The sequence below is a fragment of the Cloeon dipterum genome, chromosome X (assembly GCF_949628265.1).
Source record: "Cloeon dipterum chromosome X, ieCloDipt1.1, whole genome shotgun sequence".
NCBI lineage: Eukaryota > Metazoa > Arthropoda > Insecta > Ephemeroptera > Baetidae > Cloeon > Cloeon dipterum.
In genome coordinates this window covers 3,810,440-3,834,094 of record NC_088790.1, presented here as the reverse complement: position 1 = coordinate 3,834,094, position 23,655 = coordinate 3,810,440, and the positions used below count along the sequence as shown (strand labels likewise).

Here is a 23,655-nt window from a genome sequence, read left to right as displayed (position 1 = left end):
CAGAAGTCTTTTTTAGATTCTCGCTATAAATAAAATAAAAATCTTGTTGAATCGAGAAGGATGAATTGTATTAAACCACATCAGATATGCGTTCCAGCTTCGGTTTAAGTGGTGAAATGCATCATTCTGACTTTGACGCACCATTTGTCTGTGCGCGAGGCACGGACATAAACCAACGCAAAAGGATTAAAGAGTCGCAAATCACGAGCGAAATGCGGGCGAAGCCATCAGCACAAATCCAAGCAGATAGGTGCGAGTGGAAATGGCGCTGCACCAAATTCGGTCCCAGAGGCGGTGCGGCGGCGGGAAAATCAGTGCGGCTGATTGAATTACTCGGAGGAAATGAATCCGATCCATTTGGCATGCGGCATAATTAAAGCAGCAGAGACTTGATCAGTGAGCAGCCGTCGCAGGCAAGAAAGAGACGAGTTGAAAACGAAAACTATACAACACATATATTGTTAATAGAGTCTGCCGCACGTCCTCTCTACTTTGTAATTTTGCTTGGCGAACGCGCGTTTAATGAGCCCGGCGGGCCGGAAAATGAACAAACAGAAACAAACACACGCGCCTGCACTTTTTGGCAGCGTGCGCGCGTCGGCGTTAGATAACTAATTCGGTTTGAGAGCATCGGCGGCGCGAAATATGAGGAGCAATCACGGCCTTTCTGCCTGGCTGCCTACTTTTCGTTTCAAAGCAGAAAACACCATGTATAATTATTGATTTTGGTATTTCACACAACCCGTCCCTGCCAGTTTTTTTTTGCGGTCCCACCAAAAAGACGACTTTTGATGTCTGATTTCGTGCAGTGTTTTTGGGAGGACATAAATTGTCCAAAAAGAGTTTATCCGAAAGATCAGAATGGAAGTTTTCTGAAAGGAAATTGTCTGAAATGGAATAATTAATTCTCTGCGTTACAAAACAGTTACAGAAGAGTAAAGATAGGAAATTGGTGTTGCTGAGTGTGTGTGTTTTTTTTTCAAGAAATCCAGTAGCAGTGATTTCTCCATCTTCAAATTTGATTTTTTGCCTGGCGATAGCTTTTAGTCTTGGATCAAATTACTTGGTCGTCTCATCCTGGTTATTTTTTGGCCACTTTTCAGGCTATTCGGGTTAAAGCATTGGACAATTTCCTGTTTGGGGATCACTTCCTTTCGGACAATTTCTATTTAGCACAAATTCCAACCTTTAGGACCAATTCTTTTCAGACAACTGGCAGCCACCCCGATTTTTGTGCTGAAATCACGCGCTGCCTGCTGTCTGAGCGCTTCGATTTCGCATTAGTTGGGATGTGTATGTTAATTGAAATGACGCATGCCGCACGCAGCTGCCGCTTTTCAGTTTTTCAATCATTGCGAAGCCCAACACAATGTTTTCAAAAGCCGCGGGCGATCGATTTCCACTTGATGAATGAATTAATACAAGAAATCCCCAGTGAGGATTAGCCTAATGAATGGAAACGAAGCTCACTGGCCCGGGGCTATTTCAATTGGTGGTAAATTTTGGTCCACCGACTCGAATAATCGCGTTTTTATTCACAACTCGAGCACACTCTCGCGAGCACAAGTTACAATTAATTGTGTTACCTGACTAGGAAGAGGCAGAGCAGCAGCAATGGGGGCGGCAGCATCATCACAAGAGGGGCATGCCCGCCTGAAACAACAAAAAGCCAATATATTTATTTTATTGATTCATCGTTACAGTTTATTGCTCTCGGCTTGACAGCTTTGCAGCCTCTGCAGTAAATTGCTCGCATCATTTTTTATATCGGTAAAAATGAAAAAATATATGTATGAAATTGTATAAAAATGATTGGTAGTCACACACTGGATTAACTTTTTGAGATTCATGATATTTAAAAGGAGAGCGCAACTACATAATAATCCAATATTTTTCTTCCATCCTATTGAGTTTGAAAAATTCGTCTAGTACAAAAAGGTTCTCATTAATATGTTTAATCAACTCCACTCAAAAAAATTGCGTCGTTTTTTTTAGAAAATTGCTAATGCTTGTAAATCAGCGAACGCATGCTAGGCGTATATCTTACTGCAGCTCTACTAGTTTTCATATTGGTATGAAATTTTCAGGGAATGTGGATGAGAGTATGTTAATTAACCTAATCCCAACAGTTTTTCCACCCCCTTTAATTTTGGAAACATAAAATAATTAGTTTATTTGAGTCGAAATCAACTTTCAGTTTAATTTGCATCAGGAGTTGTACCCATTCCAGCTCTAGCATCTCGAATCAACCCCTCCAAAACCCTCAAAAATAATAAAATAACAATCCAGTTTGAAATTCAACTTTATTTATTTATTACAAACACAAAATAAATTACATACCCGACTGCGTTACTTCCTCACCCCATTACACTCCTATTTTCACCCCTTTAATTGCACGATATCAATATTTTTATGGAAATAGAACATTGCTCTATGAACAAAAATTTAAAGACGGTCTTTGACGATGTTTCTGAGCACTCCAATTGATTTTTGAGGGTCGAATTAGGTAATGTGGATTTTTCCGACCAAAAAGCCCAGCGCGACGTGCGTAGCACAAGTAGAACTTTTTTTCCCGCCAAAACAATATGAACCAATACATGCGAGACCTGCGCATGCTCCAGAACTGGTTTGAACGACTTCTTTGCCAGATCCAGCCAGCTGTGACGCATGCGCACTTGTCGCATATACGTTCATATTGTTTTGGCGGGAAAAAGGTTATAATTGTGCTACTCACGTGTTGCACTGGACATTTTTGTCGGAAAAAATATCCACTTTACCTAATTCGACCCTCAAGAATCGATTTGAGTGCTCAGAAACACGGTCTTTAATGCACTGAAGGCTGACTCTACCCCCTAAAATAATCCTTCTAAAATCCTTAGTAACATTTGCTGTTCACCTCTCAATGCTTTTCGGGATTGAAAAGGGATGATGCACTCTAATACAAATTACTTTTGGCGTATATTTATGACGAATTACTTAGGGGTACGAGTTTTGGCTTATTCATATTGTGCATCACGTTCAATTTTTTTGAAATTACCAAAATAAAGCGAAAAAACACCGTGATTTTCGACTCCGCTTGTTAACCGCCTCTTCAAATTGTATAGACAGAGTTTTCAAAGGTACCACTCGGAAGCGATCGCTTGAATGGTATCAAGCTGATTACTTCTGACAAATATAAAAGAAGGAGCCATTAGACACACCGCGCAGAGAGAGAGAGAGAGAGAGAGAACTTGTTTGCCATTCATATTTGAGCGGAGCATTCCAGCGACAACTGCACGCCGCCTGTCTGGGGATCAAGCTCTTCACCGCAGGATCCAAATCTCATATTCAAGGTGGTGAGACGACGCACTTTATTTTCGAAGTCTCTCTCTCCCTCTCTCGCAGCAGAGAGCAGATTGAAGCGGGATTATCTGCGAATTTGAATTTGCATGACGCTTTTGTTCCAATCCACGACGATTGTCTGCAGTCACGGGCGACGCAAATCAAATGACGCTGCGAATCTCATTAGCACCCATCTGCTCGATTAACGCGAATTATCGTCTAATTGAATCATGCAACCGCTGATGCCCGCCGCGCGTACAGTCCTGTGACCCCAATCAAGCTGCAAGTAGTGCTGCTATATCGTTTACAAATAATTATCAGCATTCCATGAAGTTAATGTGTTTGATGAAAATTAATTGCGTACTCATCAAAAGGAATAATTGAAAAATATTAATTATCAATTCCTCTCTTCCGGGAAAGTAATTTAGCACGTCCTTTGTCACACCAAGAGTGGAATGCGCAGTAAATTTAATTGAAACTCAATCAAAAGGTAATTAATATCTAACTCTGTAGGACGAAAGAAGGAAAATTTCTATTTTCTCGGAATATTCAGTGAGTTGTTCGAATAATAAATACTTTGTCCAGAAGAAAAGTGCAAGTTACCCCTTTGAATCGCGTAACTTCATTACCGGCATCACCATTCATTTATAACATGAAAAGATTCTCTCCTTATGCACGAACGCATTGTACATTCCTTATTCTTTCATCCCGTCCGTCTCCGCTGAAGCAGGAATAGAATAGAGTAAGACGCGTGTTTCGCCAAAAGTACGCCCCACGTCCAATTAGGGACTCAATTGCAGTTCCATGATTGGAAACAGACAAAGGATGAAAAAGACCAAGTTTAATTAATTGCTCGCCCTTTGTGTTTCGCTGGGCAAACAGCTGAAAAGTATCCTTTCCCTATCTAGCCTGCGCTCTCTCGCTCTGCCTCCCTCTGTTTGAGTTGCCTTTTTAAGGAGATTGAGGCTAGTAAAAAATAATAATGTGGCGGCCGGCAGCTTTTCAACTTCTCCGTCTGCACACGGACCTGCTGCTGGCGAAAAATCATGTCTGCAGTTTCGTTTCTGCCTGGTCATTTTCGCGTGTATGTTTGAAGCAGCAGTTTTTCGCGAGTGCAAAAGTTTACTTGGATCTGTTTCGCCGATTTTCGTATTGAAGCTCGATCGACAATTAAAGAGCGCTGTCAAGTTTTTAATCACTGCTTTGCGGCCGAAAAAAATCGTTTCCGTCGCAGTTGCTGAGCGGAGCGACAATTTTCAAATCAAACCCGCTTCGCCTCTGGCCTCGCAAATGTCAAATGAAGAGGTCATTAAAAGTTTTGCAGCGTGATAAGCTTTTGTGCGCGGCGGTGCCGGCAAAAATAATAATTGAGCGTGGTATAGCAATCATCATTACTCTCTTTTCGCCACTCTTTTCGAGTCCACTCGCCGCGCACTCACTTCGCATTGTTTCATGCAGGGTGTTAAGCTCTCAACTTGCAGTAATCGTCTTTTGCATTTCCTGCCACGCTTCGCGGGAGAAACGCATAATTTTTATGGCAGAATAATAATTCAGAAGAATTCCGAGTCCGAGTTACATTCAATTCAGTCAAGATCATTAAAAACATGCAAAAATATACATTGGAAAAGTTGTTTTAAAATATTAATTATAAGGGTTAGAATATTAACCTGTTTTAAGTGTCTTGTCAGACCTCAGGGATGACTCCTAGCAGCTCCCTGCGTCAAAACAATCCGATCATTCAATTTCTTATTCCACGCACAATTCACCGGACAAAAAAAATGCCGATTTTTCAAACTCTGACCATTCCGTATCTCAAACACTGTTGCTTTCTTCATCCTATATATTTCTAGGCACATTCCTATACCTAGACACAAATTTAAGATGACGTATTAAGGCTATTCCTAAAATTCAATAATTTTCGAATTAGGAATATTTAAAATAAATTTGAGTTAGCATAAAAGTTGTCGACCATCTGATTCGGCATCTTTATGTCAACAAATTAAAGATTTGCTTCGTTAGAACTCGTGATATTCACGATTTTGCTTGCCCTTTTCTACAAATTTTACACTGAATTTCCACAAGATGGAAATTAAATCTCTCCTTGAAACACCCATTCGTCAGAATTTTTCTGTTCATTTCGCCACTTTGAATAAAATATTGTGATGGGCATTGTGTCTCAAATGGATGTGATTAATAGTTGTTTATGCTTTGGAGACAAAAATGTCCTCGCAGCAGTCCATTGTATAGCTCCAAAGAGACCGCGGAGACTCGTCTGGTCAACATCTGAGCAAAACACGCGCCATATTATAATGGTGGAAGTAAACAGCAAGTCAAGAGCGAATAAAAAAGTAAAAAGCATTGCGTGGATATGGTCGTTACTTGCGTGTGCCCAATTTGCCATTGGACTCATACGATCGACCAGAGATTCAACTGGTTCATATTTTTGAGGAGAAAAAGACGCCAGCCTGTATTCATTACCTGAAATCCATATCAAACTAACAGTTTTTCCGATACGAGAGGGAGAGAGAGAGAGAGAGAGAGAGAGAGAGAGAGAGAGAGAGAGCGCTCCCCAAGTCGACTTTCTCATTTTTGTCCCGTGGGGTGAGTTCAGAGAGAAAGAAAAAAGGGAGTCGCCCCGTATGCCTCACTCCTCGTTTTTCATTCTCCCTACTCACATCATCAATAGCCGACACGGCTGTCCCTTTTTTGCGTAGGTGTGCATGTATCGTCTGATATGAATATAAATTAATAAAAAGAGAATCGAGGTGTATAGGCATGCAGTAACCAATGTAGGCAAATAACCAAAATGAAGCTTTTTATTTTTTTTGAGTTTAGTTTAGATCTTTTATTTTTGTTAAGTCAATATTTACACGGGCGACTTATTAAAATACGTCAAATGCTATCCTAACCTAATTTACATACTATCTGTAGTACAATATCACAGACAAAAATTCACACATGTCATAGAATTGGTATTTCCATACAATATTTTTAATAAATTTCAGAAATATTTGGTCTTCCTCAATCAATTTTATTTCTACCGCTTTAAAACTGCTTTAGAAAATAACAACTCTACTGCTCAAGCCGTTACATTAGAAAGTTTTGCAAATATATATCACGAACTATTACAAAAGTATTAAAAAGTATATTGAAAAACTGTTCAAGAATTTATAGAAGTATGAAGTTTGTTAAAATTTTAATTTTGAACGAAAATAATAGGTCGCTGGACGGTTTTAGCTGTAATCTGACGAATTTCACACAATCAATCAGTCTTATATCAAAGAGAAACAAGAAACTCATCAAAATTTTCATTTTTGCTGGTTTTACTGTGCATTTTTGGCGAATTTTGAGAATGCAATACCTCATTTTGAAAGTTAAGGTATGCATCTTGTCATGCCCAATCGAATGAACACCAAATTTAAGGTCAACCGTCAAGGTCAAATATCCCCAAGGCTCATTTTCAAATATTTCCAGCTGTTTTTTTTTTTCAAAACTAGCACCATAATACAAAAAAAATCAGAATGGCCCGTCAAAAGTGGTCTCAGGGTACGTGTGAACTTGTGTGGAAATTTCAAGGGGGTTTTCGACTTAATTTTCAAGAAATGTGTTTTTGTACTTTGAAAAACTCTAATTTTTTAATTGTTGTAAATGTTGTGAGCACCCTAAGCACCAAATCTCGGGTTCTAATTGTCATATTTGTAAAAACCCGTTTTTGCAAACACCGTTTGTCTTGACCTACCCTGGAGATCTTAATAGTTTTGGGGGTGTTCGCCTTCAACCCCTATTCATCCCCTCCTAGAAAAGCGTATATTTTAAATTGTCGCGATTTTTTATCTGGAAATAGGAATTTTTCTACTCCTGCTTTGAATACACATTTTTAATTGGTAAGATGCATTCAACCTTTTTCCTGCAGCAGAGGTGGCAATTATTTTATTTCGAACAAGAAGCATATATCACTACAAATTCAATTGCGTGGCTGTGACATTCTAAACACGGTTTTTCGACAGACAGAATTCCCTTTTTGTCTTGAGCGAGAGCCAGGTGCAAATTAAGCCTTTCTCCGCTCACGGACAATTGAACTGGCTCAGCACGTTGCCTTTTTTGCGGGGGTGAACAGCGTTTTCAGACAGGTGGTACGTGCACACGCAAAAATTGCTTCATTAAAACATTTTCCATCAGGTCTACATTGTGCCCCTTTTTTTCATCGGGTTACCGTCTCGCAATTAAAAACGAGTGTATGCTCTGATTTTTTGTACATCACGACCTTTGATACTCTCAACGGAGGATTGCCTCGATTTTCGAGAGACGAAAATAACCCGCATTCAACGGTTTTAAAGCAGCTCTTTTGAAATGAAAGAGAAAGAGCTACATACTGGCAATCCAGGGAGTTCGAACCTGTGGCAGCCATTTAATTATTCATTTCACTGCCGACAAATGTCACGAGCACTAACGGGAAATCTCGCGTCTACTCAGCAGTGGTTCGGTTCGATGGGGGTTGTTTGACTTGATTGGACCGGCATCTCAGCCTGGAAAAATGTTATGAAAATGTCAAACTCGATCCAATACAAACGTGCTGACGCCTTCTCTTGTCAGGATGACACCGACACGTTGCCTCACACGGCCAAGTATATTGAACTGAAGATATCAAAACACAAGTTCATGTGTATTTGACTGCTTGAAGTGACCTCTTATCATCAACCCCCAAGACAAAGGGGTACAAAAATCGTGCTTGGAAGTAAATAAAGAAAAATAGGTGAAGATATTCTGAATTAGAGACGAAATGTCACGGGTTAGAAGACAAAATTGGCAATAACTCACATGAAACTTAAACCAGAAATTAAAGTCTTTACTAGAAGATCGACAGAAAATTAATTTAATTTACGGGTTTTATCGGATATGTAATTTTTGAAAACTTTGAGACTTCAGAATCTCATCTTTCCATGTCACAATTTCAAAAGTAGAGTGTGCTTTGGATTCCTCGCCGAGCCTAATCGAACTGACACCAAATTGTATGACCTAAGTAGTCAAGGTCACTTCTGTTAATTTTTGTTTATTAGAATTTTGGAAATGAGCTTGTAATGTACCTATGCTATTCCAGCAAGTAGTATAAAATAAACAATGGTAATCAAATCGATGGAAAACCCATAATAAATTAAACTCTATACTTGAGCAATGATAAATTATCCTTATGGTGACCAGGGATATGAAAAACACAGCTTTGACAGCTAATCACACTCTGAATGAGATGTGCTAATGCATATATCCCATAAGGAAGAATATAGATTAATTAGGACGGTAAAAACATCCATACAATAGTGTTTTTGCCCAGGAACGATTTTGTTTAGTGCTTTTAAAGAAGAAAGTCAAAAACAGACAGCCTGTAAATCACGAAGAACCGAAGTCGACGTGCACATCAGGTTGTTTGTATAAACGGCAATTAACAACGCAAACGGCTCGCAAGGATATTACTAATTATTCTGGCTCGTTTACACTCATTTTAAAAGAGTGTATCCGGCCCGGAGGACCAAAATCGGAAGAGCACCAGAAGAGCACCAGAAGAGCAATCATTACCTTTTAGGTACATTACAAACTCAGGATTTTGACATTATGAAAATGTACTTAACTGTTGTCCCATAACATGTGGGAACTTTTATGAAAATTACAAGTGACGGGTATTATTTTATGTTTTCGAGTAAAATTCCCTTCAAAGCACGACTTTTTCGAATTTTTTGTGTTCACTAAATACTGCCAACTCCAAATCTTGGCTTCTAACCATCAGAATTGCATCATTAGATTCGTCCTGACCTCCCCTGACCAGCTAAAGGATTTAGAGGGTGTTTGCCATCCACCCCTTTCAACTTACCAGCTTCAATTTACAAAAAAATGTGCTACTTAGCATACTACCTCAGGGCTCCTTTTTTTAAACAGTCCCTCTGAATTACCACCCGCATATATTTTAATGAAATGCAATACAAATTCCAGAGTTTTAAAAGAATAGCAATTGTTTTTAAATAAAAATGCTTTTAATAAAGCTGTAAATTACACCGTAAAAATTCCTAACTGCATAAATTAGCACAACAATAAATGTTTTAGGGGTTTCCGATGTTGGTAGGAAATTTTCAAAGTTCATTTCCGTGGATGGAACATTTTCTCTGAACCCCAAAAATGTAAATTATATATATTTGATTAATATAATGAACAAAAATTCTATACAAATGTCGTGGAGAAGAATAAGATAAGTTTGTCACATTCTTAAACACAAAGAGATGTCTGCTTCATTCAATTATTAAAAATGATTATATAAGTTAACTTAGTCCTGGCCGATCTCCAAAAGCAAGCAAATTACTGGGAAGGGATTTTTTGTTATTAAATTTGGCCTATTCTGGCATGTTCGTTCTTTCTCACAAGGATTCGATTTCCAATGGCATCGCGCATTGCGGAGCAGAAAAAAAGAACTTTTCCTCATTCCACCTATGGCCGACTAAAAGTCTTTTTGCGCGCAGATGAGAGAAAGAGAGCAGGACTTCCTCGTGTTTGGGAGCAGAGATTTATAAGTAAATATATCTCTGATCCTTCTCTCGTCTGTCCGCTTAAGCGCCTGCAAAAAAACAAGAGCGGAGCTGCTCTCCTTCTTCCACTTAAGCGCGGCGGCCGCAAAAAATTTCCTTTCTTTCAGACTCAATTCGGCAGAAATCTTCTTAACGCGTGTAATGTATTTTTTCACTCTCGCCGCCTCTGTGATAAACACGCTCGGCCATTTTAATCAAGCGCCGGCGCCGCTGTTCGAGGAAACAAACGCTCTCCTTATTGAAATAGTTGCTGCAATGCAAGCAAACGGCAGAGTGCGTGCGTTGCATAAGCAGGCCGTTCGTTTCGCGGATCCGCAACCCTCTGCCTGCTGCCTCCTCGCCCGCTTCAACCGACATTCCGCAGCGAGAGGAGCCTCGTTTTCCGATTGCCCACGGCCACGAATAATTTCCCATTCATCCCGACTGCCAGCAACACACAACAATGATGATTTTTGCCTCTCAAATGCTCGGCCGGCAGTTTGCGCTCGATCCGCATTTGGATTTAGCGCGTGCACACAGTGCACAGAGTAATTGCACTTGTTGTTCAAAAGAGTGTTGCGACAGCGCTGCAATTTTCTGAACACTTTCCGTGAAGTCGACTTTGTTGGCGTGCGCGCAGCCTGGATGTATTTTTGCAAATTATACTCCGCTCCACTTTCCTAATGAAGCATGGGTTGACGAGTTTTTCAATGATGTTCTTTGACCGCGTGTCCATTGAGAAGTTACGCCTTTTGCGAGGGGACTGAAACTGGCATTTTCAATGCGATGAATAGAAAGAAACTTTAACTAAACGGGAGTGTTGATTTTTAAGCTTCTTCGCTAATGTAATAACGAATACCAATGAGTCTTAGATGAATAATTTATTAAGGTTGAGTAAAAATGAATATATCAGACCAAAAGAGGTACCTCTATTTCATTTTGTGCAACACACCAGCCAGAATGCCTCCAGTAAATGTTTTTGTTTTTTGCGTTTTTCAGAATTTGATCAATGTAAGGTAATTTTGTGAAATCAGTCAATCAGTGGCACTAGGAAAGATTTTGGCTACTCAGATTTGGAAGAGATTTACCTTATATCGCACCCTAAAATATGGCCAAATTTCCTAAAATTGCCTATTTTATACTGGGGCTCATAGTTTGCGATTTTTAAAGGGGAATCCAATTTATGTCACGAAAATAAGGTCGAAATTTTCAAAAAGATCTGGAAATCCAAAACAGCCAAAATTTTTCCCATAAACGTGGAAATAAAACATTAAAAATAAAATAAAAGCGATAAATTATTTACAAATAAACTGAAGTAAAAGTTGAAAAATGGTTTATTTACTGTACTTTAAATCAATTAAGCGGGGAACCCTAATTTTATTTAAAATAATAATTTTGACTTTTTAAAGTCATGTGGTTGGGAGCTGAGACCCACCCCCTGCACCCCGGGGGTGGGAAAATTAATTTGATGAGAATTAAACGTTCAAGACGTCGTTTCTTATGTTTTTCACCACGAAAAACTCAATTCTGAACTTCATTTCATTGTATTCCAATCCCATATTGATCATATTACCAATGGTTAAACGTCATATTCGTGAAAAAGAGGGGTGGTTTACCATTGGTACATTAAGACCGAAAGAAAGCGACGAAAATATTAAGTTTTTAAGATATTTTCGTGGGCTTAGAGCAATTTTCGCCCTTTAATATTGGCTCCAAAAGTAAGCATAGAATTTTTTGGTTTTTATATAGTTAAATTTTGCTATAACAGGCAGATTCGGGTTACAGACTGTCAATTCCGTTGCTCATTTTTAGTGTAGGTGGACGTTTTCAGCAATATTTTCCTCAACGCTAAATAAATTTTGTTTTGAAGGTGAAGTACTGTTGACCTGAGGGCAAAATAGCTGCTGTACAGTGAAAGGGAGTGTGATATTATTTTCCCCTTTGCAATTTTTTTACTTTTTACAATTAGTCTTCCCTTCATTGTTGTTTCCTGTGTGAGTAGCAATTATAAAATCAATTTTATTAATTAAAAATAAAAACCAAATAATCGGTGAGGAAATGTCAATTTATTGCGTCAGCAGTTCCCACCTTTTATTACGCGTGTACAGTAATTGCGCCATTTTCATTAAAAAAAGGGTTTCCACGTGGGTGCAGCAAAGTAATTCTAGTGTGTTAGTGGGTTATGGCTTCAGGTCACGTTGCATGTAACACAATGGTAATATAGTAATGTGTTCTTTAAAAGCTGAATAGCAGCTCAAATATTGAATTTAATAATTTAGCTGCAGTGTACTACATTTGATTCATTCAAAGCCAACTTTTGCAGCGTTCACAGACTATTCTCAACGAGCTCTAATTAGTTCTCCCCATTTCCCATCTCTGATTTTTTATTTGCAAGTCGTTGCCGCCGACCTATCGAATTAGATTTCCTCCTTTTTGTGTTTCATCCATTTCCATTCATACGTAAAGAAAATGTGAACGTCGTTAAATTTAAAAATAAAACTCTTATTCTGGCTTTTATTGAGCATCCAGCGCTCCAATCTTCCTTTTTGCGTTTGATAGTTATTTCCATCAGAGCTTATTTGGCAGAAAGAATCATTCATTAGTGGAGAGCCACTTGAAAAACTTACTACAACCGTCCCAGACCGACGAAAATTAATAAAAGTCACGTATGCAATTTTCCTTAATTAACACACGCCTCAAATTACAACTTTGAAGAAACATGCAAGTTTCAAGTGCTCTAGAGTCGAAAATCTGGGTCTAAAACTGTTCATCCGAGTGCGCGCCACTGAGCAGATTCATCCTTCAAACGGGCAGATCGATGGTTGAAGGGTGGAAAAAGGCGACGAAAGCAATAATGCAAAAGTTAGCGCAAAAACTCGCTCAGTGCGAGGAGAGAGGGAAAGAGAGAGATCCACGGACGCGATTCATTGATGGGTGCATTCGCAATTCGCAATTATTCCGGACCGCCGACACTCCCGAGTCAAATTGCTGATAATTCAATCGCGCGCGGTCAGTTCGAAAAGTGCTAATTTTCACATATTGGAATACGACGCGAGAAATTGGCGAGATTCTACATGCTCAGCAAACTCCTACCCCAATTTGTTACACGTCACGTTGGCTCGAAAACTTTCCTCTCGTGATAATCATCACGCCACGCAAAATTTTCGCGCAGAGTAATTTCCGATGAATATTTACGCCTCCCAATTTGTCTACGTTGGACGAGTTTTAAATTGGTCATCGAGCAATAGGGTCAACGCGGCGACAGAGGGGGAAAGAAAAAGCACACCAATTATTGCCATCAAATTGCCATTTGATATTCACTCACCTTGCTGTTTTGCAACTTTCCATGATGTATCAATGTCTAGCGTTTCAATAGTTGCAATCAATGTCCTGGATTGCGACGGCGAAGGTAAATAAGATCGATTCCTTTTCCATTTTTATTATTCACGGTTGTTTCCAATAAAAACTCGTTACATATTTGTTCAAGGAAAAATCCTGCCAGAGCCGAAGATGCAAAGTGTTTGTGTGATGCATGAATAATTTATAACGACACAGGACAATGTCTAAACAATCTTTTACAGTTACTTGCCTTTGTACATGTTAATCTAATTGACTGTAATATTTTGTTACTAAATAAAAGCAAGTCTGAGGTTGCATCAGGATTTAACATCCGACGGGAATGGTTTTTTCTTAAATCAACTCCATTTAGTTTCTACGGAGCATATGACGCTCAGCGGCATGAAATGTCATTCCGTCAGTCTTAATTATCAACAGAGGAAAATATAAACTGGTAGCGCATGCATTATTACGAATAAAAAATTCTTAGTAAAAAAGGAATATTCAAGCTAATCTGAAATTTTTGTCTGCGGATGTTATAATTATACTAAAAGCATGCATTAATTAGATCCGTGAATTGTGGATCAGGATTTCCTGAATTTTCAGAATTTTAATCGACAGCATTTTCCAATTAATTTATTTTGGGAAAATTTCTGTAAAACTTTGATATTTATCTCGTGCTTTCAGAACTATCACTCTTAAAATTATCATTTCAAGACTAAAACAAATTACAAGAGGTCTGAAAAACTGCTAATTTGTAGGCAAAGTTTTTTTAAAGAGGATCGATACTCAAATCTCCGGAAAATCCTTGTTGCCAAGGCATCGACTAATCCCCTAAGGACTCATTTAAAGCCCAAATTTACCTTGGTAACGCTGTTAATTTGTTAGAGAGGTGACTGCAAAAGGTGAAGACTGTCTCCCTACTTGAAATCTATTTTTATTTCAAAACAAAGAGTTTTCCCAAACATTTTACACGCCGTTGGATAAATCTCGAAGAGAGATATCGAAATCTGCCAAGAAAATATGGTTAAGCACTGTATATTTCGGAGAAAATTGGCAAATTTGTAATTATAACTACAGTAAAAGATACTCATTTGATTATTTTAGCCCATTTTGATAATTGATATCGAATTGCTAGCCGAAAAACAATTTCAAAAGTAGATTCATCATTAAAACGTGTATTTTTCTAGTCCGTCCAAATACTGTTTTTTGACTTTTTTATAAATGAAACTTTTAATTTTAATAAAATTTAACTCCAAATTTCTGTATGGTTGCTCGGTTTTTGTCGAATTGTTCATGCAAATTATTTCTCTCGTCCGCAAAAAAAGGAATTTAAAACACGAGATTTGCAGGAAAGAAGATTGCGCGATAAATCTTAGGGGATGAGCTTTTATTTCTTACCTGAGATGCTGTTTGAGTGTCACATGACTGCGCTCACGACATGGTCCCGTTCGCGGATGGAGAACAGGTGGCGACAGACTGAAGAGAGGCATCTGCGTCCGGTGTGCCCCGCGCCGCCCTGGGAGGCGCCACCAACGGATCAGCCAACCAACTATGCGGGGGCCCTCGCGCGCGACTTAGCCCTCGCCGCTCCCGACGCCACTTTAAAAATGTGATTGCGGCAGCACCCCGATCGCTTAAAGTAGAAACTTCACTCAAGGTGCAAAAAAGCTTTGAGATGCAAAACAACACATACGAAAGAGTTGATCGCAAAAATCAGTCACGCACCGTCGAGAGTCGAGAATTTTCTGCTTGGGGGTCGTCAACTCATTTCGGCTTTTATGGCAGTGGAGAAAATGGGAAAGCAAATAAAGAGATGTGGCAATAAAAGGTGCTTTATGAATTTTGGCGCCTGCTTTTTAGACGACGCCATCGTTTTCAGATTATTGGGTTTTGAAATTACACAAAATAGTACTTTTTAGTTGAGAAGACAATTTCCATTTAATGTTCTTCGTATTCTAAAATTCAAATTGAAGAATAAAACAGGATCCATCCACTTTGATCTCTCCCAAGATCGTCTTAAAATTAGGAAACAGTTAGAGGAAAGTGCACAAATTAGGTTTTGCATAATGAATTTTTCGCACGGTTTTTTTTCTAGTGGAATATTAGACATGCGAAAGCAACAGTTATATATTTATATTATAATGATTGTGTTACATGTTACAACAATATTTGTGTATTGAAACCATATGCAAAAAAGAAAATTCCAGCGTTTTAATTTTTTCCTTTTATAAGAGGGTTGAAACGTAGTGATTTGGGGATGGCGGGTGAGCCTTGAAGTCCTTCAGCTGGTTAGGAGAGGGCAAGACGAAGCTAAAAGTGAGTATTTTTTGTAATTCTGATGGTTAGCACACAAGATTTGGAGGTGGCAATATTTGCAAAACACGAAAAAGGCGAATAATTCTTTTAGTTTTGAAGTGGAATATCTTGAATATAACCATAATTAACAGTAATATCCTGGTGTTTTTTTGTAATTTTGAAAGCAGCACCTACTTTAAAAAGCCGAAACACCCCTTAAAAGTGGACCCAAAGGGTACTTGTGAACTTAAATGAAAATTTCAAGGTGGTTTTCAGTTTCGTTTTAAGATATTAGATTTTAAATCTCAAAAAACCTAAAATTTTCAATTTTTGAAAATATTGTGAGCGCCAAATCTCAGGTTCTAATTGTCATAAATGCGAAAACTGCATACCGTTCGACTTTTCTTGACCTCCCCTGGTGAGCTGAGTGGTTTACTCAACCCCTCATACTGTTTTAAAAGGTAGTCGCTGCAAAGCCATAATTTCATCCCCTGAGTTGAAAAGTGAATATTTCAAACCAAAAGTCTTGCTATTTTATTCCTTTGTATCTGGAATTTGAATATTTAAAAAAAAATGAATATAAGAGTAAGCTCAACTACCACCATTACCTAAACACGAGTGTCATATTCAATCAAATGGTTCTGATCTTGAACAGGAACCGAGGGAACATCACCTGGAGCCATAGCTGCAAATTTGCGTGTGCTCAGCACGTCATGACAGGATTAATGTTCAATAACAGAACATACATTATATACAGTGCATGTACTTATTATTTTGTATTGCATTGTGCGCCACCGTCGTGCGTGTCGGCTTTGAGAGGAAAACGGAACTCGCATGGTGCGCAGAGCCGGAGACAAGTATTAAGTTTTAATTCCTCATTTGTGCTCTCGCGAGAATCGATTTGCGGCTGGAGTGCGTCGAGATAAATATTATTCGTGATCAGCCGAGTGCATTAACTGGATCAAGACGACGAACACACCTGGAATAATTAATCAGCACAGCCTTGGTTGGAGGCGGCGGCACGCCTCTGCCTCTTCGGCCGTGCGTATTAGTGGCCGCCGTCGTACTAATTCCTCTCTGCCGCTCCGCACGCCCCGCTGACTTTGAATCACAGCGCTGCTCGCCGCAAAAATATACAAATTATAATTCAGCGGCTGAAACAACTGCATTAAAGCAGAGCGGCTCTCGCCCCGTTGAAATGGCACATTGTTCTCGGAAAAGAGAAACATTAAGCCTGCCGATAATGCTAACAACGCGAGCATTCCAAAAATGTGTGTGGACTGCTTTTATCCATAAAAACCATTTCCCTCGGGTTTTTCTCGATCAAAGTAAGAAGTAATCTTTTATTCAGTTTTATTAAAATTTATGGGACTGCTAAAAATGAACTTGTTTATGGAAAATATTCCCAACGCTATTTTTAGAGTTTATGCGTCAACATGTGTATGGAAACGAGGTTAAGTCAATGATTAATCATAAGGATTATTATTAGCACATTTTAAATAAAAGTTATTAAAATCGTATGTAAGATAAAGATAATTTTTAACCCTTTTTGCAATTAAACCAAAAATTAAACCTTTCAAATTTTGCCAACATTTGCATCGCCAAATCTCGGATTTAAGCAATCAGAATTTCAAAAATTGCACCCCGTTAAACTCATCTCAACCTCCCCTAGATAGCCGAAGGGTTTAGAGGGTAAACAACCCCTTCCACCCCAACCTTTTCAGTAACGATAAAAATTTCGTTTTTACATATCAATTTCTAGGATGTAGAGAAAAGGCAAATTTGGGTTTGTGGGCAATCAGATCACCGCCAAAACCCATCTGCATACCGTTCGACTTTTCTTAATCTTCCCTAGATAGCCGATGGGTTTTGGGGGTGATCTGATTGCCCACCAACACCAAATTGCCGTTTTTCACCTCCGTAATAAAAATTAATTAGTACAAATTTCTGGTCTTACTTTGTACATTTTTATTTTTTTTACCTTTTCACCTTCTAAAGGATAAAAAGCAACATTTTGTGGTAGATTTTGATGAATTTAAGAGATTTGTGATCAGTGAATCAGTTTTCTGGAAGTGCAAAGCGACGCGATTTTTATCGTTAATGCAATGCATTGGGTGGAAGGGGATGAAGGTCGATCAACCTCAAAACCCTTTGATTATCTAGAAGAAGAATCGAATGGTGTGCAGTTTTTGCAATTCTGACAGTTAGAACCCGAGATTTGGTGCTTACAATTTTGGCAAAAGTGGAACAATTTGTGTCAATCGTCACGTGAAAAAACGCATCTGGTCTAAAACGTTTCTTTATTTAATAATGATAATCCGATCTTAAACATGAAAATTCAGAGCCCCTTTCAAAATATAATAAGGAAAGCAGGAACGGAGTGGATATTAAAATATTCAAGGAAAATCCAGAAGAAAAATTCTCCCTAATAAAGAAAATTTAACAGAGGGGCTACAAATACTGCGCTCTATTTTAAAGGCATTTTTCATTAAAGAGCGCTAAAAACCGTTTTATAGAGCCTCCAAAATCGCATTAAGATGGTAAGCTTTATTAAAAAATCTCAAGTATGCAATTGTACGAGCGTCAGTGTCGCGCAGGTTGCCAACAGTTCGTCATTAAGGAGATTGCGCACGCTGTTGACTTAAACGCCTAAGCGAAATTGCGTGATTCAGATCTTTACGAAATTTAGAACCAGTATCTTCTTTGCACAGCAGTCTGCTCATTCCGCATTAGTGAAATACTGCCGAAAATGACCAAAATATGAAACGACCGATGTCTTAAAAATATTTCACACTATTATTGCTTTTGAATTAAATTTTTAGGTTAAGAAATACAGACACATAGGGATTATAAACAAAATTAATTTATTTGATACACAACAAAATAAATATTGTAATTAAATTAAATACCAATTTTTATTTCTAGGGAGTATAATACAATCCATGGTTTCATTTTGATAAGAGTGAAGACAAAAAGCCGAGTTACAAGCTCATTGATCTCTGCAAGTTCTTCAGAATAATCTGTATTTTGAAATATGGGTTTGCTTTTTGTAACAAAGAGCACCTGACGATAAGTCTAGCTGTGATTTATGCCTTCGGGTCGTTAAGGCATGCGAAATACATGAAATATGGTGCCCATTCAGGCCACATTACAATGCACATTAGACCTTCTTTCCCTTTTTATCTGTGCCCCGCTCTCGCGTTCAGCAGGGACGGCAGCAGCAAAAAGCCAGAGTATTGCACTGCTCAGTGCACGCAGCTGCTTCTTCTTAAGGCACCAGCACGCACTTATCTGGTTTGGTTCTTTTCTTCCGAATGTCGCACCTGGAGACACATCAAGAATAGGTCAAGGACGTTATATTGATTATCTTGGAATTAGTATTAAAGCACATTAGACCCTCTGCTCGGCGCAGAGGAGATTTTGCCCAATGTGGCAATCTTTTCTCCTCCCTCTTTTATTGAAACGCCAGATATTTGCGCCTAAAGCCACTGGAAAGGTGCGAAAACCAGCATGTGGCGAGTTTTCCCAGCCCGTTGAGCTATTTGAGCATTTCGAGACACTTTAGTAACCGCCTATTGCCATTTCTGACACTGGGCGGCAGCCAGAAAAATGCTCAAATATCTCCCAATGCTAAAAATCTAACTTTAAGGCTCTCTTTGACGAAATTTTCGTGTCCACCAATCGATTCCTGAGTTAGGCGAACCGGATTTTCAGTGTGACGTGTGTAACAATGTGTTTTTGGCGGAAAAACAGTACGAACCTGCGTGTACTTTGCTCTGATTGGTCGATTACCTAGATTTGACGCATGCGCCAGAGCGAAGTACTCAGGTTCGTACTGTTTTGGCGCCAAAAACACATTGTTGCATTACGTTACGCTGAACTTCCGGGTCGCCTAATTCTAACCTCAGAAATCTATTGGTGGACACGAATAAAATTTCGTCAAAGACGGCGCCTTTAAGGTCCCAGGAAATGTCTTGTTATATAACGGATGAGTATTGGAGTTATTGAACTGATGTTTTTTTTTCATAACTCAACACGTGCAGCAGACCATTTAAAAAAAGACTCGCCTGCATGTATTCGGATCCAAACTTTTGCCCTTGGGGCACGTGGCCTTGCTTGGGCACACGCACTTGCACAACTCCACGCTCCACTCCAATGGAGCTGGGCATGCTTGCTGCCTCACAGGACACGTGCACTTGCAGCTCTGAGGGTCGTAAACCTGACCTGGGTTGCAGTCTTCAGCCTTAATCTGAAAGGACATCAACGGGATGAGTCGACCGGAGCACTTTCGATAGGAATTAATGCGCGGCTAATGGCTTACCTCACAATCACATTTACAAGCTTCATGGTGTTCTAAACGTATAGATTTAGTCTTGGGTGGAACTTTGCTGACCCGGTCGATATCCATCACCTTAAAATGGGTTCAGATCGTTAAATTCGTTTGAAAGGCTGGAAAATAAAGTTCGCGCCACGGCGATAATTGGATTGATGATTGGCACGAAGCGTAAAAAGTTATCGTTTGTTTGTAAGAGAACTTGCTGACCTTCCAGACGACGGTCGAGATGTTGGCCGGCACGCACGCTAAGCGGAGGCTGCAGAAGCCGGCACACCGTTTGACCAGCGCCACGTCCGGGATGTGGATGTGGCCTGGACGCGGCCGCGACGGCAGCGGAATCACCACTTCGCGCGGAATACAGTCAACTTTGCAACTTCTCCCTATCAAGAATCAAGCAGGAAAAGAGAATTGGTAATTTAAAAGAGAAAATTTATAAAAATTATTTCTTTTTACTTTAATATTTGATAAAAATTTTGAGATTAAGAGCCAAAATTTTCCTAGATGGCTAAAACGTTTGCGCACACTGACTTTCTATGTAAAATCACGATTTAAATAATTTCCCTCCAAAATTTCCACGCAATTGGATAGATCATGACGAGATGGATCGAAATCAAGTGAAAAAGCATTAATTTTTTCAAGAAATTTGGCAAAATCTGAAATTAAACTATTCCTTCAGAAATAAACCGCTGCTAAATTTAATAAACAATAGTCAACAATGCAAAATGTTCTTAACTGGTTGTCCTGTAAAGCTCTACTTTAACTGTTACTTGGTCCCGAATGCAAGATTTGGTTCATTTGCTGTCTGTAAATAACAAATTTATCAGCTTGTTGAAACTCCAAGCAGTTTTCGATCAGTCGAACTGCGTAGAAAAGGGTTCAAGAAAAATATTGCGATCGAAAACTCAGTGTCAGGGCAAATACGAATTTTTTTCTATCAGCTATAGGCGCGGAGAAGAACTCGAATATCTGGAATGCAAATATATGCGCAGGAGACGAAACAGCTATGGCATGCTTAACTAACCTTTCGCTGGCGGGTTGCAGAGCGGCGAGATGAGAGCGGTGGCAGCCTGGAGGCCCATCAGGGCCCCCCACAGGCCCCAGAGGGCCCTCATGTGCTCACTCGACCACAGTCTCGGCCAGACTGGCTCTTTGAGCCTCTCTCGCACAAAATAATAATAAACAGGCGGCTGTCGAAAAAAGCGCCAGCGGCGTCATTTGATTATGTTTCTTTGGCTTTCCGTGAAATCCGCGCGTGTGCGTGCTGTGCTTTTCTGCGCTCGTTTGTAAACCGGCATTCTTTCACACCCTCTCTCACTCACGAGAGCACACACACAGCCCTTTCCTCGGCCGCGTTCCCCGCTCCCGGAACGACAGAGAAAGAGAGACGGCACCTTTGGCAAAATCGCTGCGCCGCGGCCGCTACTCTATTTATTATCTCAAGATTTGACGACGAGGCTCTGTGTGTGTGCGTCTGCCGTCGATTCTGTTTCCACTTACGGAAAGAGGCGCTGCTACGGTCGCGCTGGCGGTTCCTTTGCAGACGCACGTCCACCAGTTGGATCATCAGAAATGAGGACGCTTAATTTATTTAATTATTCATGCGTCTGGCTTTCCTTTTCCCCGTAATGCTTAATTTCGCGATTTGACGAATTTCGTAAACAATTTTATGAATGGCAAAGACTGCTATTCATTACTATTTCTGCTGCCACTTAACCTTAGCGCAGACCTCGCTCCTCTTTGAAGTTTAGGCGTATCACATTTGTTTTTCTGGAATTACTACCAATGAATATTCAGTACGGGAGCGGTGGCTTTTGCTAAACAAAATATTGTCGAAACACATACAGTTTCCCGTGAAAAAATTAATGTATATATTAAGGAGAACGTATTTGGAAGTTTGTGAAATTATTTAGCCGCAGTCATCAGGATTTGTAGAATTAGGAAAAAATATATGCTCGACATCTGTAGACATTTTATTATTTTTTTTACAATAAAACTGTTAAAGTTTTCGATCTTTGAGGACCAAGGCCCATAGACCTTCCAAAAAAGCTAAAATGATCCCGAAAAATATTAAAAAAATATCGCGATACCAGCTTTTATTCTTCCAAAATGATGAATAACCTGATTTTGACACATTGCATTGTTTTGTTTTTATCAATTTTGTCATTTCTGCTGACAATGAGACGGAGAGATGAATAGTAAATATAGGAGCCTGCATCACTGTCAGCCGAAATTTCAAATCCCACACAGAGGCCCCGTATTCCTTTAATTCCTTTAATTTGCCAACACATTGATATATCGCATTTTATTTCGGTTCTGTTTTATTGATCAAAATATACACATAAAATATTTCTGCCATGGCATGGGGCACAAGCCATTCAAGTGAAACAAACTCGATCTAGCATGCAGTCTTCTCTATATGCCCCTCCATCCCTCGTCAATGTCGTTTTTTGCCATTTTCGGGGAGCATTTATGGTTGGCGTTTACACTAACGCGATTAGGTCTCACGGTGAATTTGCGGGGGTCAGGCTTAAAATATATATTGATGCCGTGCGTTCATGTTCACTCTACTTCACAAGCGGTGGTGGCCCCATGTTTGTGGGGTGGTCAGCTATCAGCGTCCCGCAGATTTGGATATATCAAGTGCAAATTAAATTGCGCACATAGAACTTGATTGGTTTGATTTTATAATCTGCAATTTTTAAACTTCTTGCGAAGCACCATTTTTTACATATTTAGTATGTTGTTTGAGTGTCATATAAATAATCAAGTTTCCCAGAAAATCAGGGTGAAATCTTGGAAAATTAAAGCGTCTTGGAGCATGCAAAATTGAGATTATCTGAAGTTCTAATGAAGCTAGAACATCAACCTTTGTGCCAAAATTTATTTTATTTATTCGGCCAACAGCAAATTCTTGGAATTTTACAGAATTATTATATATATTTTTTAAATTTAAGTATCTCCAAAACAGCCTGTTTAAAAATTTTACTCCTAAACAACGAGTAAATATATTTTCAGTATGGTGAAACTTTCAGTTTTTGATAAACACAGGGTCAAAGGTTGAAAGAAGGGTGTAGTTTATTTTGTGTGAATAGCTTGGTGATCGGCACAAGCCTTGGATCACTCCTGAGGTCAAACAAGACCATTGGAACAGGTAAGAAATTGAACCCTGACGTCGAGCGATCTAAATCATTAAAATTGCAATTAAATCGAAACCTGTTTGCTCTATATTGGTTCGATTCACAAAATCTGCGCATCGATGGAACGGCCAACAAGTCGAGAACTCACAGAATATATGCAATTTGAGCCTTTGGAAGGGTTCAGGGCACTGAGGAACGAGATTTTGGGCACGTCAGAGTGTTTCCTGAGCACCCAAATTTCTCGGAAAGCTATTTTTTTAAATTGACTTTTTGAGCTATGCAACCTAAAAATAATTCAATTTGTACTGTTCAAAATAAATCTTACGACAGATTTTTATGCATATTATATATTTTCAGTTTTTAGTGTACAAATACCCCCTGAAGAGTTTATTAACATTTTCGCATTCCATGTGACTTAGGGAGACAATAGCGGCACGCAGGAAAGGAAAATCATCCCCACGCGCACCGCAATACTTGTCACATAAATTCGACTTGACCAGACGAGAGCATTTCCATTTCAGAAGGAAAAGCTATATATGCTGCTGGAAGAAATGGAATATAGTGGAAAATTTTTGTGTGTCAGGAACGTTTGACAAAACGCGCCATTAGCAACGCAAATTTATGCGTAAAGCTGTCTGTACTCTCCAATATGAAGGAGAGGGAGTGGAGGGCATATAAG

At 39.3% G+C, this 23,655-nt stretch overlaps 2 protein-coding genes across 3 annotated transcripts in view; both read right to left on the bottom strand.

Moving 5' to 3' along the window:
* Grd (Glycine receptor) overlaps positions 1-14,750 on the bottom strand; it is a 29,617-nt gene extending 14,867 nt beyond the window's left edge. Inside the window, exons 1-2 of one of the 2 annotated variants that reach the window (XM_065494413.1) lie at positions 14,607-14,750; positions 1,587-1,653 (exon numbers count right to left, since the gene is read on the bottom strand). In XM_065494413.1, the coding sequence (XP_065350485.1) occupies positions 1,587-1,633 (47 nt within the window). In that variant the 5' untranslated portion in view covers positions 1,634-1,653; positions 14,607-14,750. The remainder of the gene's footprint in view (positions 1-1,586; positions 1,654-14,606) is intronic. The other variant, XM_065494415.1, reaches the window with a different exon arrangement.
* A 3,600-nt stretch (positions 14,751-18,350) lies between these two features.
* LOC135947030 (balbiani ring protein 3-like) lies at positions 18,351-21,179 on the bottom strand. The gene is made up of 5 exons (XM_065495583.1): positions 20,861-21,179; positions 20,047-20,219; positions 19,825-19,914; positions 19,571-19,752; positions 18,351-18,826 (listed from the first exon to the last, which is right to left on the bottom strand). The coding sequence occupies exons 1-5, from the start codon at positions 20,949-20,951 to the stop codon at positions 18,772-18,774; spliced, it is 591 nt and encodes a 196-aa protein (XP_065351655.1). The 5' UTR covers positions 20,952-21,179; the 3' UTR covers positions 18,351-18,771.
* Between the last annotated feature and the right edge of the window lie 2,476 nt (positions 21,180-23,655).